The sequence below is a fragment of the Branchiostoma floridae genome, chromosome 17 (assembly GCF_000003815.2).
Source record: "Branchiostoma floridae strain S238N-H82 chromosome 17, Bfl_VNyyK, whole genome shotgun sequence".
Classification (NCBI taxonomy): Eukaryota; Metazoa; Chordata; class Leptocardii; order Amphioxiformes; family Branchiostomatidae; genus Branchiostoma; species Branchiostoma floridae.
In genome coordinates, this window is record NC_049995.1 from 11,230,118 (window position 1) to 11,245,044 (window position 14,927).

The following is a 14,927-nucleotide window of genomic DNA, read 5'->3' on the forward strand; positions in this document are numbered from 1 at the left end:
CTTAACTGAAATCAAACCCAAGCACGGAGAGATTCCGGATACTTCAGTACTGCAGCTGAACAACTATGATCTCTTTCTGGGAGACTTAACAGCCCACAATACAAGAGGAACATGCATATATGTCAAAACCAAACTTAACGCAAAGATTGTTAAACCACCAACAGATTTCCAGGACTGTACATGGGTCACAATCAATGGTAGCAACACAAACAGTATTCTCATCGGAGTCATATACAGATCCGGTTCTCCGTCAAGAGCTGTTACCAAAGATACAGAACTACTTGAGCTTATCAGTGGGGCTTCGAGCACGAACTGCACGAATGTGCTTATCACAGGTGATTTCAACCATCCAAGTATAATCTGGAGCCCCGAACCTCACATGAAGACAACACATGCGAACAACCCTGACAATCCCACATTTCGATTCATCGAATGTATAAGAGACAACTATTTATATCAATATGTCACAGAACCCACAAGAATTAGAGAAAACCAGACTCCCACATTGGACGATTTGGTTTTTATAAAAGAACCAGACATGGTGGAGAGAATCTGTTACGAGGACCCACTGGGTTCAAGCGACCACGTGAAGTTAACTGTTAGATGTAACTTTTGTGTAAATCCCACAAGACGTGTAACAAAATCCTGGAGCTACGACAAAGCAAACTACAACAAGATGAGGACAGATATCGACATTGACTGGGATAAAGCACTAAGCAACAAGAAGACACAGGAAGCTTTCAGTACTTTCCAGTCTATTCTCACACATGCGGTGCAAGACAATGTCCCATCAAAGCTCATAGACAACTCAAAAAAGAACTTCAAACCTAAATGGATGACAAAGAAAGCCTTCCGTGCTTCACGAAAGAAATTCCATGCATGGATACGATATTTAAACACTAAAAGCAGTCAGGATTGGGCTGCCTACAAGTCTGCCCGTAATGCTGCTACACACGAGGCCAGACGTGCAAGGAAGGACTTTGAAAGACGAATCGCCAGAGAAGCAAAAACCAACAATAAAGCCTTTTGGAGCTATATCAATAGCCGCAGGAAGGTAAAGTCACAGGTTGGCGACCTGAAAAACACACATGGGACTTACACAAGTAACGACCAAGAAAAAGCTGAAATTCTGAATGATCAGTATTTCAATACGTTCACAAGAGAAGACCTTCAAAACATTCCTGAATTCTTACAAAAGCCATATGAATGTTGAATATTTTACAGAAATACGCAACATTTCATATACGTCTTGACAACATAAAAGCTAAACGGGGGAGGTCTCCCCTAGTTCGCTTAAACTGCGCGGATTCAAAGATTAAACATGTCGTATGTTCAACAGAAATACGCAACATTTCATATACGTCTTGGCAACATATAAGCTAAACAAGGTAGGTCTACCCTAGTTCGCTTAAACTGCGCGGATTCAAAGATTAAACATGTCGTATGTTTTACAGAAATACGCAACATTTCATATACGTTTTGGCAGCATATAAGCTAAACGGGGGAGGTCTCCCCTAGTTCGCTTAAACTGCGCGGATTCAAAGATTAAACATGTTGTATGTTTAACAGAAATACGCAACATTTCATATACGCCTTGACAACATAAAAGCTAAACGGGGGAGGTCTCCCCTAGTTCGCTTAAACTGCGCGGATTCAAAGATTAAACATGTCGTATGTTCAACAGAAATACGCAACATTTCATATACGTCTTGGCAACATATAAGCTAAACAAGGTAGGTCTCCCCTAGTTCGCTTAAACTGCGCGGATTCAAAGATTAAACGTGTCGTATGTTCAACAGAAATACGCAACATTTCATATACGTTTTGGCAGCATATAAGCTAAACGGGGGAGGTCTCCCCTAGTTCGCTTAAACTGCGCGGATTCAAAGATTTAACTTGTTGTATGTTTTACAGAAATACGCAACATTTCATATACGTCTTGACAACATAAAAGCTAAACGGGGGAGGTCTCCCCTAGTTCGCTTAAACTGCGCGGATTCAAAGATTAAACTTGTTGTATGTTTTACAGAAATACGCAACATTTCATATACGTCTTGACAACATAAAAGCTAAACGGGGGAGGTCTCCCCTAGTTCGCTTAAACTGCGCGGATTCAAAGATTAAACATGTCGTATGTTCAACAGAAATACGCAACATTTCATATACGTCTTGGCAACATATAAGCTAAACAAGGTAGGTCTACCCTAGTTCGCTTAAACTGCGCGGATTCAAAGATTAAACATGTCGTATGTTTTACAGAAATACGCAACATTTCATATACGTTTTGGCAGCATATAAGCTAAACGGGGGAGGTCTCCCCTAGTTCGCTTAAACTGCGCGGATTCAAAGATTAAACATGTCGTATGTTCAACAGAAATACGCAACATTTCATATACGTTTTGGCAGCATATAAGCTAAACGGGGGAGGTCTCCCCTAGTTCGCTTAAACTGTGCGGATTCAAATATTAAACATGTCGTATGTTTTACAGAAATACGCAACATTTCATATACGTTTTGGCAGCATATAAGCTAAACGGGGGAGGCCTCCCCTAGTTCGCTTAAACTGCGCGGATTCAAAGATTAAACTTGTGATGATGGCTGTTTCTTCGTATCCGAAGATCAATGGTAGGCAGACAAGGTTGATTAGACGACCAGTCTGCCTGGCCTGCACATGATTTTTTAAGGTGAAGGAGGGGTGTGCACTTCCTTCTCCACCCTCTCGTCTACTGGCGCACTAAGTCCTACAGGGACAGAACTGTTTTGCCACGTAAGACGGCCCCAGCAGATGCAGGTTTTATTATTTGGAGTTTCCATCTCCTAGGAGGACTTCCGACCAAGGATGCAAGGGGTTCCTCCTACCCCTGACTCGTGTGTCATGGCGGGTGCGTCATGCCCGAACATGCCCCTATGGCCTGTCACCACAACAAAGGCCTGCCACTGCCACTAGCCGCAGCTATGTACTCATTTACACCTGAGTTAGGTGAGGAAAGTCGTGTAAAGTGCCTTTCCCAAGGGCACAAGATCGGTGACACGGCAAGCGGATTTGAACCCGGGACCTCTCGGGCCTGAGACCAACGCGCTCCCGATCGTGCCACGCGGTCCCACTTATTAAACTTGTATGTTTTACAGAAATACCCAACATTTCATATACGTTTTGGCAGCATATAAGCTAAACGGGGGAGGTCTCCCCTAGTTCGCTTAAACTGCGCGGATTCAAAATTTAAACATGTCGTATGTTCAAATGAAATACGCAACATTTCATATACGGCTTAGCAAATATATTAACGGGGGAGGTCTTCCCTTCTTTGCGTAAATGACGGTTCGAAATAAATTATATATATGGCATCCTTCGGTCAATATTGACCATGGTATACGCAACATCTCATATAACGTAAAATAGCGCATATAAGCTAACCGTGAGAGGTTCTCCCCTGTTCGAATTAAACCTTGCGCACAGAAAGTTTGAATACGTCAAATGCTTTCGGAATAGCTAAAAAACACAGAAGATTATTGTATTTGACTTTGTATTGTATTGTATTTGTATTTGCTGAGGTATAAACATAACATTTTGTACCAGAAAGCGCAATAATTTTCAGTTTTGACTGTTATAAAACAGATGACGCAATGTTTTATCTAACACCAGACAAAGGCTTATTACATTTGACTTAGCCGGTTAACATGTATTTTGTAACAGATCTAGAGAAACGGTATTTGTCCGTTTTGACAGAAAATATTTTTGAGACATTTAAGTTGTCTCTTCGGCATACTAAAATACATGTAAAATTCACGTAAAGAAACACAACAGATTAAGTTAGATTTACAAACGCTGAAATCTTCCGTAAATGCCAAATGTATGTTTCCGATGCCTTTAATAGATCTTAAAATCTGCTGAAATATTTCTCCGCCTTTAAGGGCTTTATACGTATCTCTGAAACTTTGCTTAAAAAGGTGTTTTCGTGCTGTGACAGCACGGACGGGACCGCCATGGCGCGGTTTGACCTGAAGAGTAGCTATCATGGCCGCGGTATTGCGGTGGACATGCGCACTAACCACATCCTGGTGACTAATCCAGACAATAGCGAAGTTCAGGTGTTCCGACCGGACGGCTCCCTGGTGCGGGCAGTCCGGCATCCACGGACGGGTGAGATGAGACGCTCATTGTACGTCACCGTGGACGGGGAAGGGAACATTCTTGTGTCTGACTGGGGCCGCGACTCTGTCTACGTGTATGACGAGTCCGGCAAGTTCCTGTTCCAGTTCGGAGGGAGTGGAAGTGGTGAAGGTCAGCTGAGCTTTCCTCACGCTATCTGTACACACAGGGCAGGTAACATCATCGTGGCGGACTCTGGGAACGAGAGGGTTCAGATCTTTACACGTCACGGCGAGTTTGTCCGTACCGTCCGTACCGGGTCGAAGCCGGAAGGCCTGGCTGTGGGACCCGAAGGGCAGCTAATTGTGACCAATTATTGGGACGATACTGTGACTATATATCCCAGTTATCATATAGCCAGGCGCCGCGGACCAATCAGAAAGCCCCGTTCCACGTTGGTTATGACGCCGTACTCATAGATTCCGGCCAGGCCGGTGTGTATCGCTCATCTGATTGGTCAAAATGAGTCGACACCGGCACCAGTGTCGATGCAAGGAGCGATACACATTGGCCAATCAAAAGGAGCGAACATATACCAGAGCAGACGGAACAAGTGCAGACTGTAAGGGTAATGGCTCCTGACATAGATAATAAGTTTTGTTGTTTCTGTTGGAAAAATAATAGAAATTGGGCAAATATAGTCAGATAACACGCCAGAGGAGTTAGCTGGTCGCAAATCATACGGACCTCATACGGACTTGAATGTATACGCACGTGTGAATCCTGCTTAATGCGGATGTCGCTTTACTTTTGGTTTGTCCATAAAGGTTGTATGGTGTGAGCTGTAAAGCTCATACTACATTTGAATGTAAAATTTGTAACGACTATCCAAACAACAGTTTACTGATGAAGGGACACGATGATGACATGTTAACATCACCATGGATTATCGGCGGAACAATTAGATACTTAGTACTAAATACAGACCTCTACGTCATATCTACATATCAACAAGTATGTAGTATTAGTGCTTGAGTTGAATTGAACTTGCATTAAATTGAATTGTTTTTTGTGAGATGCCATTATCAGTTTTGCACCAGTGAAATTTATGCTTTCTTTGCATGAAAATGATTATGATTTTTTGTGGTCTAATTTATGATAAGTATATCAACCATAGTTTCAACATCCTACAAAAAGAGGATCCCAAAGAAAACCATAACATTCACATAGGACGTCTAGCGGACGATTGTTAAAAAAAAACTCCGTACCTTCTGTAGGTATAAATAATGCTATTCTTCAGTAATACATTACCTGTGACGACATAACAAATTTTAAGAAATAATTTGAATTTGTTCCTTTTTTCATAATAGTGCTGCCGTTTCATCTCCAAGCAGATGTTGTGAAGTAAAGACGTCGGCAGATCCTTTACGTCGAGATAACAAATGTATCTTAACACCTAGCGGATACTGCTGGTACTACAGACATTAGGGGTTCAGTAGAACCCAATTTACAACTAACATATGTCCTGTGTATGTACGGCAACGCCCATTCAACATTTTCTTATCATATCCGAATTGTTTGCGTCACTAGCGGGTAAAACTTCGCTGTTCAATCAGAAAACAGCGATCCTGAACAAGTCCAACGAATACAGAGCAAGAATACAAAGTTGGTATATTTGTTGAATTAGAATGTTTATGTACCATCCAGGCTACAAAAAATATGCCTCGGAAAAATATACGCTATCTCTGTACTGATAGATCCTGATAGTCTGAGTACCATCATCCATAGTGACCGGTGGCTGAAGAGCAATCGAAAGTTTTGAGCCAACAGCAGCCGAACGATGATGATGATGTCACTACGGAGGATGGCACTTGTACCGGTACAAAACCGTTTTTTTCTTATTGGACCGGTCCAAGAAAACCGGACCTGAAAAAAATTGGTTGACTTGATGTTGGACCTATTGGAATATGACCAGATAACTGTATATGACTAGGCAGTCACACGTTTCGGGGCTTACCGGTTGAGGAAAATAACAAGAGCGAAGTAGAGTAGAGTCTATAATCATTACTACCAAGTTTTACAGTCAATCGTACAGAGGTAGTTTAGTAATAGCCTTGTAGGATTTTAAAACGCCAGTGGGAGTTTTTTGTAGCGAAATGGACCATTGTTTTGAGTATCGTCCATTTACAAGTTTTCACATACTGAATCAGGTTCAGGTCCAAACCTGAACCTAATAACCCGGACCTGTACCGGACCTGTACCTGAATTTTCTGTACCGGTACCCACCCCTAGTACTCGGGCTGCTGTATTCCTTCAATAAATCTTGAGCGGGGAGATCGCGACAACTGTTGGATAAGCAGGTAGTAATGTTTGACCCATGGTTATAGACTACTTCCGGGTCAGCTTCCTGAGTGACTTTCTGTGACAGCGTCTAGCAGTTTTGAAAGTTTTCGTTCTTTCAACGGAAAGTACACTACAACATTCTCGATGTAAGACAGCCATCTGGCGTTTTCCTGACAGATAAGGAATTTGGGCTTGTTAAGGTAAGAGGATCTGTTGTACTATGATTCCAAAAGCTCTGTAGATTTGATAGAAAAAGCGAAACGTTTTCATGAGACATATGTTTTTTGATGCTGCAGCACTTTGTCAGTTTATGGGGTCCGATTGAAACTATTTCTACCGTCCGTCGCTGTTGAGATCTTTGAGGGGGAAATACCCCCCCCCCCCCCCCAAATGCCCGTTTTCCACACCAGAAATGGGGAAAACCGTCGGACATGTAGAGGATATTAAAAATAACGCGTACTGGAATGGGGGTCTTTAAGGGTTTTACTGTGTATACTTGGGGGGGGGGGGTTGTTGTAAAGACAAGTGAATACGCTTTAAGTGTTTAGAAGTATTCCTGCTAAGATTACAGATATAAAATTAACTGAGAAAAATCCATACTGGCATGAAGAGACACTTGATAAGGGTTAAGTATACTCCGAATTCCCCCATCCACCCCTTTTCAGAAACTTCCCGCCATCTGGTGTTCATTATGACGTGTTTGGTATTTACGGGGAGGTTCAGTAATGAATAGAAAGACATCAGGGATAGTTTAGGGAGGTTTTATTTCTTTGGTGACGTGAAAACTATATCATGCATTTAGCTCAGGGAAGTTTCATTGCTAACATAGAGAACAAAATCATGGATGGTAAAGGGCGGTTTCATTGCTAATGTGGAGAATTGCATCATGTATAGTTAAGGGAAGTTTCATTACTAATTCAGAGGCCGACGTCACGAATGGTTTAGCAAAGTTTCATTGTACATGTTGTATGTCTGCCTGCAAATTTATACGCCTCGAACAGTTAGCTCCCCTGGCATGTCATGTGACTATTTTTGTCCAATTTCTGCTATTTTTTCAGCGAATTTTGGGGCCTGGTAGCTATGTAGGGGCTAAGAACACGGTGCTAAGAATTCCATACGGACCTCATACGGACTTGGATGTATACGCACGTGTGAATCCTGCTTAATGCGGATGTCGCTTTACTTTTAGTTTGTCCATAAAGGTTGTATGCTGTGAGCTGTAAAGCTCATACTATATTTGAATGTAACGACTATCCAAACAGCAGTTTACTGATGAAGGGACACGATGATGACATGTTAACATCACCATGGATTATCGGCGGAACAATTAGATACTTAGTACTAAATACAGACCTCTACGTCATATCTACATATCAACAAGTATGTAGTATTAGTGCTTGAGTTGAATTGAACTTGCATTAACTTGATTAAGAGTCATTGCAGGAGAAAACCAGGCAAAACCAGGCAGAGGTCGGAAGATGGGGGTCGGCCAAATCAACTCAAACTTTTTATGTGTGATAGGTATGGGGAACTATGAACAGCCATATGATTAAAGCCCTCCAGCTATTTTTCGTTATTGCGTTCTGGGGCCCCCCTCTGAGACCCTCCAAAATCAAACTATTGATGACTGAAAATTACTGAAATTGCGATGGCTATTCTGATACTTCTGATAAGGATATGACAAAAAGTTTTATATTCCCATATTTCATGTTTTCTTAAGTTTTACTGACAAAAATTTGAAGATGAAGTATTGAAATCAAGAGGGCGTTACAGGGGGTTACCAGAACCAATGAAAACACGATTTTCAACTCTCTGAATTTCTGTGATATTTAAGAGGCTTGTTCTCCGACAACCAGCAATTTAGATGAATGGTTTTACCTTTACTGTAGAGAGGAATATCTACTAATTGAAAATCAAGCGTCGTCTAATTGGGCCATGTATACCAAGAGCCGTGAGCGGGGGGTCTTTATGGGGATTTTCCAGGTTTTTGACTATGTTAAAACAGGTAATAACTGCTCACTATGGGCTAATGGACGGCAACTTTTTGGTGTCCCTGTGTAGGATCACTGCTTAATTGTCAAAATTGCTTCAACTAATTGCAAGTAATTATTGGGGCTCTGTATGGGGGATATAAGGCTACTTGAAAATGAATTATGCTGGTTTTACCCACATTTGTTGCTCTGTAAGTCCTCAAATAGTACATAGTACTTACAGAATCATAATGATTATGTATTTACCATGTGGTACTTAATAAAAGAGGCTCTGCATGGGGGTTATCAGGTCTCTACGTACATGATATACTCTAACCGTCATTGCATCAGAACTCTGGCAGAAGCGAGAAGAACTCGGTCAGCAATCTTCTGCGCATACTTTGCATGTGAGATAGGTGGGTTTGGGAATTATAAATTAAGAGCCATCGAATCAAAAGTCCCATGTTCTTTATAGTATAGAGTTATGGATCCCAATGGCTGCAGTAATTACGACGGGCGATGAAGGCAAGTATGATGTGGAGTGTTTTGTCCACATTTTCAACAACTGCCGACAGGACTGGTCAGCTGTCTGTGCTATTCTGCAAAGTGTACTTCAGACCTTCAAGTCCGAGAATCTTTTACTAATACAGGTGTGTTTTGGAGAAAATGCAGGGTGCTATCACTGTTCTCTGCTGATGTTGACTCTGCCAGCGATCGGTCAGAAAACTAGCATATCAGTTCTGCGCTTAGACTTCTCAGACCCTCAGGAGGCAAGGACATTTGTGACCGCAAGATAGCATCAATGAAGACTCATAAGACGGTACATCAATGAAAAACATGATGTCTTGACCGTTGAAGACATGAAAGAAGCGTCGGAGTCCCATGGAGGCATAGAGGACTGTAGAATTGCGGTGGCACAAACAGGTGAAGCAAACAAAGAGCAGTGCAAGGCAAACATGGGAAGGTGTCAAGTCATAGAACAATTTCTTGTTTGCAACTGATTGAGACATACTAGTACGAGTCTGGAGAGCCTTTGGTGTTGGGGTTGGAGAAGTGGTGAACTTTGCCACGGTACCACAGATACATGACCTTCCAACCCTGACACATCACCGTTTGGTACCCCACAGTCACAAACGAGTCACATCACAGCATCAGCAGTTGGTCAAAGTCAGTGTTGTTCTGCTGCCCTGAGCCAGGATATGTGACAGCCTTCAGCTCAGCCAAAAAGCTAGAAGACGTTGGAGAACACTTTAAAGAACTGGAGCGGGAGTCCAACGTTACATAGTATTACATTGTACAACAAAACAAGCAGTGGGCTCAAGCTGTGACTGCAATAGCTCATGGCTAGGGGTGGGTACCAGTACAGAAAATTCAGGTCCAGGTCCAGAGGATCAGGTCCAGGTCCAGTCCTGAACCTGATTCATTATGTGAGAACTTGTGAATGGACGATACGCAAAACAATGGTCCATTTTGCTGAAAAAAAATCTGTATTGTGTAGTATTCGACTCCCATTGGTGTTTTATAAATCCTACAAGGCTAACTACCTCTGTACGAGTGACTGTAAAAGTTGGTAAAATTACTATAGAGTGTACTCTGCTTCGCTCTTGTTATAACCCCGAAAACGTGTGGATGCCTGATCATATAATCAGTTCATTTTTCAATCGGTCCAACATCCGGTCCATCGATTTTTTTCAGGTCCGGTTTTTCTGGACCGGTGCAATGAGGAAAACCGGTATTGTACCGGTATCCAGCCCTACTCATGGCCCTGGCCTATCCTCACAGTCACAAGGAGAAGAATCCGGAAAATGCGGCCAACGGATGTCAGACAAGATGAAAACTTAGGCCTATCTGACTGACATTTTCAATCGGGGGCTACGTCTGGGCAGAAAGCTGACGCTGTGCAAGTGGCCCACGAGATGTGCACAGCACGTTAGGGAATCTGATGGCAAGCGGTTGTTCCAGCCCAGCGAGTGGCACACAGCCAAGCAGATTACAAGCTATTTTACAAGACTTTCAGCAGCACAAAGACAACGAGAAAGCACAGAATCTGTGGTCACTCAGACATGGAAGCAATGGATGAGGAAAGCGAGTGGCATGCAGGCGCTGCGAAAGAAACTGTGTATACTTTAATTCTAAGTATTGACTACAGTCATCCTGTCATGTTTGAAGACATAAACTTGTGCAAACTGGCTAAAACCAAAGGTCTCAAATCAATAAAGCTAAAGCAACTGAAGTGCATAACAGATCATTTCCATCTACCCATTACAGGTTCTACGACAAGGAAAGTCATACAGGCATTAGAGAACATCCTATCCACATGTAGATGTGTTGATTTTTTTTTTGTAATTTGACAAAGTTTTGTAACATGATTTTTACAACTGTGTAGAAACTCTGTACCAAACATGTGAATTTTTAGGCCTAGCCACAATTGTAATCTCTTACCCTTTGCAGGTAAAAAAATTACATCAGATCCAGCTTATTGTACTAGTCCAAGAAAACTGAAAGTGTGCATTTGTGAATATGCATTTCAGCAGTGAGTTTGTGTATTTTGCAGACTGTATGATCCCTTGTAATAGGGTTCTATATGTAGGTTTCTCATAGACTTAATGTTTCTAGTCTGTCCTTATGGTGATGAATAAATTAACAGTCAGGCATACTAACAAACCATTGGTATACTTTTACACATCGTATTTGGTAATAGCTAAAATTCTTTGTTAGGGTCATGTTTCTATGTTGTAGATTGCCTATCATAGTATGCGGTCATTCATGTGGCCTGCAGTGCAGTAAATAGTATGTGGAGTATACTGATAACCCCCATGTAGATCCTTTTAAATTATGTATCACATGGGGAAAGCACACTTTGTAAGGGACTTCTACTAATTGACGTCTTAGAGATACTTAGATGTGTAAAAGCAGCTTAATTTTATTTCACATATCCTTATATGCCCCATACAGAGCCCAAATGAATAGCAGTAATTAGTTATAGCTTCTTTTGACGGTTAAAAATTGTTCCTATACAGAGACACAAATAAATGACATAACTTACCCCATATTGACCACTTACAGAGCAACAAATGTGGGTAAAACCAGCATAATTCATTTTCAAGTAGCCTTATATCCCCCATACAGAGCCCCAATAATTACTTGCAATTAGTTGAAGCATTTTTGACAATTAAGCAGTGATCCTACACAGGGACACCAAAAAGTTGCCGTCCATTAGGCCATAGTGAGCAGTTATTACCTGTTTTAACATAGTCAAAAACCTGGAAAATCCCCATAAAGACCCCCGCTCACGGCTCGTGGTATACATGGCCCAATTAGACGACGCTTGATTTTCAATTAGTAGATATTCCTCTCTACAGTAAAGGTAAAACCATTCATTTAAATTGCTGGTTGTCGGAGAACAAGCCCCTTAAATATCACAGAAATTCAGAGAGTTGAAAATCGTGTTTTCATTGGTTCTGGTAACCCCCTGTAACGCCCTCTTGATTTCAATACTTCATCTTCAAATTTTTGTCAGTAAAACTTAAGAAAACATGAAATATGGGAATATAAAACTTTTTGTCATATCTTAATCAGAAGTATCAGAATAGCCATCGCAATTTCAGTAATTTTCAGTCATCAATAGTTTGATTTTGGAGGGTCTCAGAGGGGGGCCACAGAACGCCATAACGAAAAATAGCTGGAGGGTTTTAATCATATGGCTGTCCATAGTTCCCCATACCTATCACACATAAAAAGTTTGAGTTGATTTGGCCGACCCCCATCTTCCGACCTCTGCCTGGTTTTCTCCTGCAATGACTCTTAAATTGAATTGTTTTTTGTGAGTTTTGCACCAGTGAAATTTATGCTTTCTTTGCATGAAAATGATTATGATTTTTTGTGGTCTAATTTATGATAAGTATCAACCATAGTTTCAACATCCTACAAAAAGAGGATCCCAAAGAAAACCATAACATTCACATAGGACGTCTAGCGATCGATTGTTAAAAAAAAACTCCGTACCTTCTGTAGGTATAAATAATGCTATTCTTCAGTAATACATGACCTGTGACGACATAACAAATTTTAAGAAATAAATTGAATTTGTTCCTTTTTTCATAATAGTGCTGCCGTTTCATCTCCAAGCAGATGTTGTGAAGTAAAGACGTCGGCCGATCCTTTACGTCGAGATAACAAATGTATCTTAACACCTAGCGGATACTGCTGGTACTACAGACATTAGGGGTTCAGTAGAACCCAATTTACAACTAACATATGTCCTATGTTGTATGTCTGCCTGAAAATTTATGCAGGCAGTTATAACCAAGGCCATATGATTTCTAACTCTAAATATCAGTCATCCTATGATTCCCAGAGGGTACCTAATGCATGAGGTTCAAGCCTTCAAGGGTAATATTAAAGATGGACATTAACATCAAGCAGGGGCGCAAATGTACAAGTCATCATAATTATACTTTCATTCAAGATTGTTTATCTTGTCTCCACAGAAGTTGTACTAGATATACGAGGATGACGTCAACAAGCAACATGCAGACTTTGGATAATGCCAGGAGAAAGGAAAAGAACGGTTTGCAATGTAGAAGGGAAGAGAAACCTTACAAGTGTGAAGAGTGCAGCAGCCAGTTCAGATGGCTGAGTGCTCTGAAGACTCACATGCGGGCTCACACAGGGGAGAAACCCTACAGTTGTGAGGAGTGCAATATGCAGTTCAGCCAAATGAGTGCCCTGAAGACCCACATGCGGACTCACACAGGGGAGAAACCGTACCAGTGTGAGGAATGCAGTATGCAGTTCAGTCAAATGAGTGCTCTGAAGACTCACATGCGGACTCACACAAGGGAGAAACCCTATAGTTGTGAAGAGTGTAGTGTGCAGTTCAGTCATATGAGTGCTCTGAAGGGTCACATGCACACTCACACTGGGAAGAAACCATATATGTGTGAGGAGTGCAGCAGGCAGTTCAGTCATCTTGGTAATCTGAAGAGACACATGCGGACTCACACAGGGGAGAAACCCTACAAGTGTGAGGAATGCAGCAGGCAGTTCAGTCAGCTGGGTCATCTGAAGACCCACATGCGAACTCACACAGGGGAGAAACCTTACAAGTGTGAAGAGTGCAGCAGACAATTCAGTGAGCTGGGTCATCTGAAGACCCACATGCGAACTCACACAGGGGAGAAACCTTACAAGTGTGAAGAGTGCAGCAGACAATTCAGTGAGCTGGGTGTTCTGAAGACTCACATGCGGACTCACACAGGGGAGAAACCATATATGTGTGGGGAGTGCAGGAGGCAGTTTAGTCAGCTGAGTAATCTAAAGAAACACATGCAGACTCACACAGGGAAGAAACGCTTCAAGTGTGATGAGTGCAGCAAGCAGTTCAGTGAGCTGTATAATCTAAAGACACACATGCGGACTCACACAGTGAAGAAATCATAGAAGTGTCAGGAATGCAGCAGGCAGTTCAGTAAGCTGGGTAATCTGAAAAGACACATGCGGACTCATATATCATACAGGTGAGAAACTCTACAGGTGTGAAGAGTGCAGCAGGCAGTTCAGTAGGTCAGAAATTCTGAAGGACCACATGCGGACTCACGGAGGAGATGCCCTTCAAGTGTAGGAGTGCCGCAGACATGTACAGTTCAGTGACCATGGTAATCTTAGAAGGCACATACAAACACACAAGTAAGCAAGGTACGTGAGTGTGGAAGTAATGTTACAGGAGAGATGCTGGTCTGGTAGTGAATTCGAAGGATTTCATGCCAGCACTGAGCATACTTTGTAGATTTACGTTTTTTCTACATTTTATGTATGTATTGTATACTCATATTATTGATAATCTCTTCTTATTGTTTAGTCTTGTATTATTTGTAAGTTAGTAGTAGTTAGTTTTTAGTTCTGATAATGATTTTGGCATCTAAAATGATCTTGCAGTTCTTTGTTATGAAGATTAGATTTTTCCTCGGAAATGTATCACAATCAATGTATTTGCTAGATGATTTCCTACCTCATTGTTTCTAGTTTCGGCACATTAGAACTAAGCAAAGTAGATTCTGTCTCATTTTTTAAAGTTTAATTGAATGCCGTTTGTACTTAACTCGTTAAGGTTTATGATATTTTAGAGATTTTTTACGTAAAAGCATATTTCAAGCTTTTGGTGTGTGCATAGCTATAATAGCAATAGAAATAATGGAGACAGATGTTTTGCGAAGGAAGAGTTCTTTCGTTACTATAGCTATTAACTCCTTTGATTGTAGTACCTGTAGTGTTTGTCTTATCACGTATTTGTCTAGTTCTTTTATTTATATAGATAGGTAAGGTTACATCTTTTCATTTTATGGTAAGTTGCATGGGTTTGTTGAGCATTTTATATTACAAGTTACAAATGCAGTCGTCTAGTTCTATTTAATCACAATAAGTAGCAAAAAAACTTTTGTTATGCATATAACAGCCAAGTATGTATAGAAATATAATGTATGCGGTTCGTTTTGACCTTAGGCCACGTTGATTTGATTATTTGG

General features: G+C 41.3%; 1 protein-coding gene across 1 annotated transcript; it reads left to right on the forward strand.

The window, feature by feature from the left end:
- Positions 1-6,504: 6,504 nt before the first annotated feature.
- LOC118404516 (zinc finger protein 525-like) lies at positions 6,505-14,921 on the forward strand. Its single transcript, XM_035803643.1, has 2 exons — positions 6,505-6,633; positions 12,894-14,921. The coding sequence occupies exon 2, from the start codon at positions 12,916-12,918 to the stop codon at positions 13,843-13,845; it is 930 nt and encodes a 309-aa protein (XP_035659536.1). The 5' UTR covers positions 6,505-6,633; positions 12,894-12,915; the 3' UTR covers positions 13,846-14,921.
- Positions 14,922-14,927: the final 6 nt, after the last annotated feature.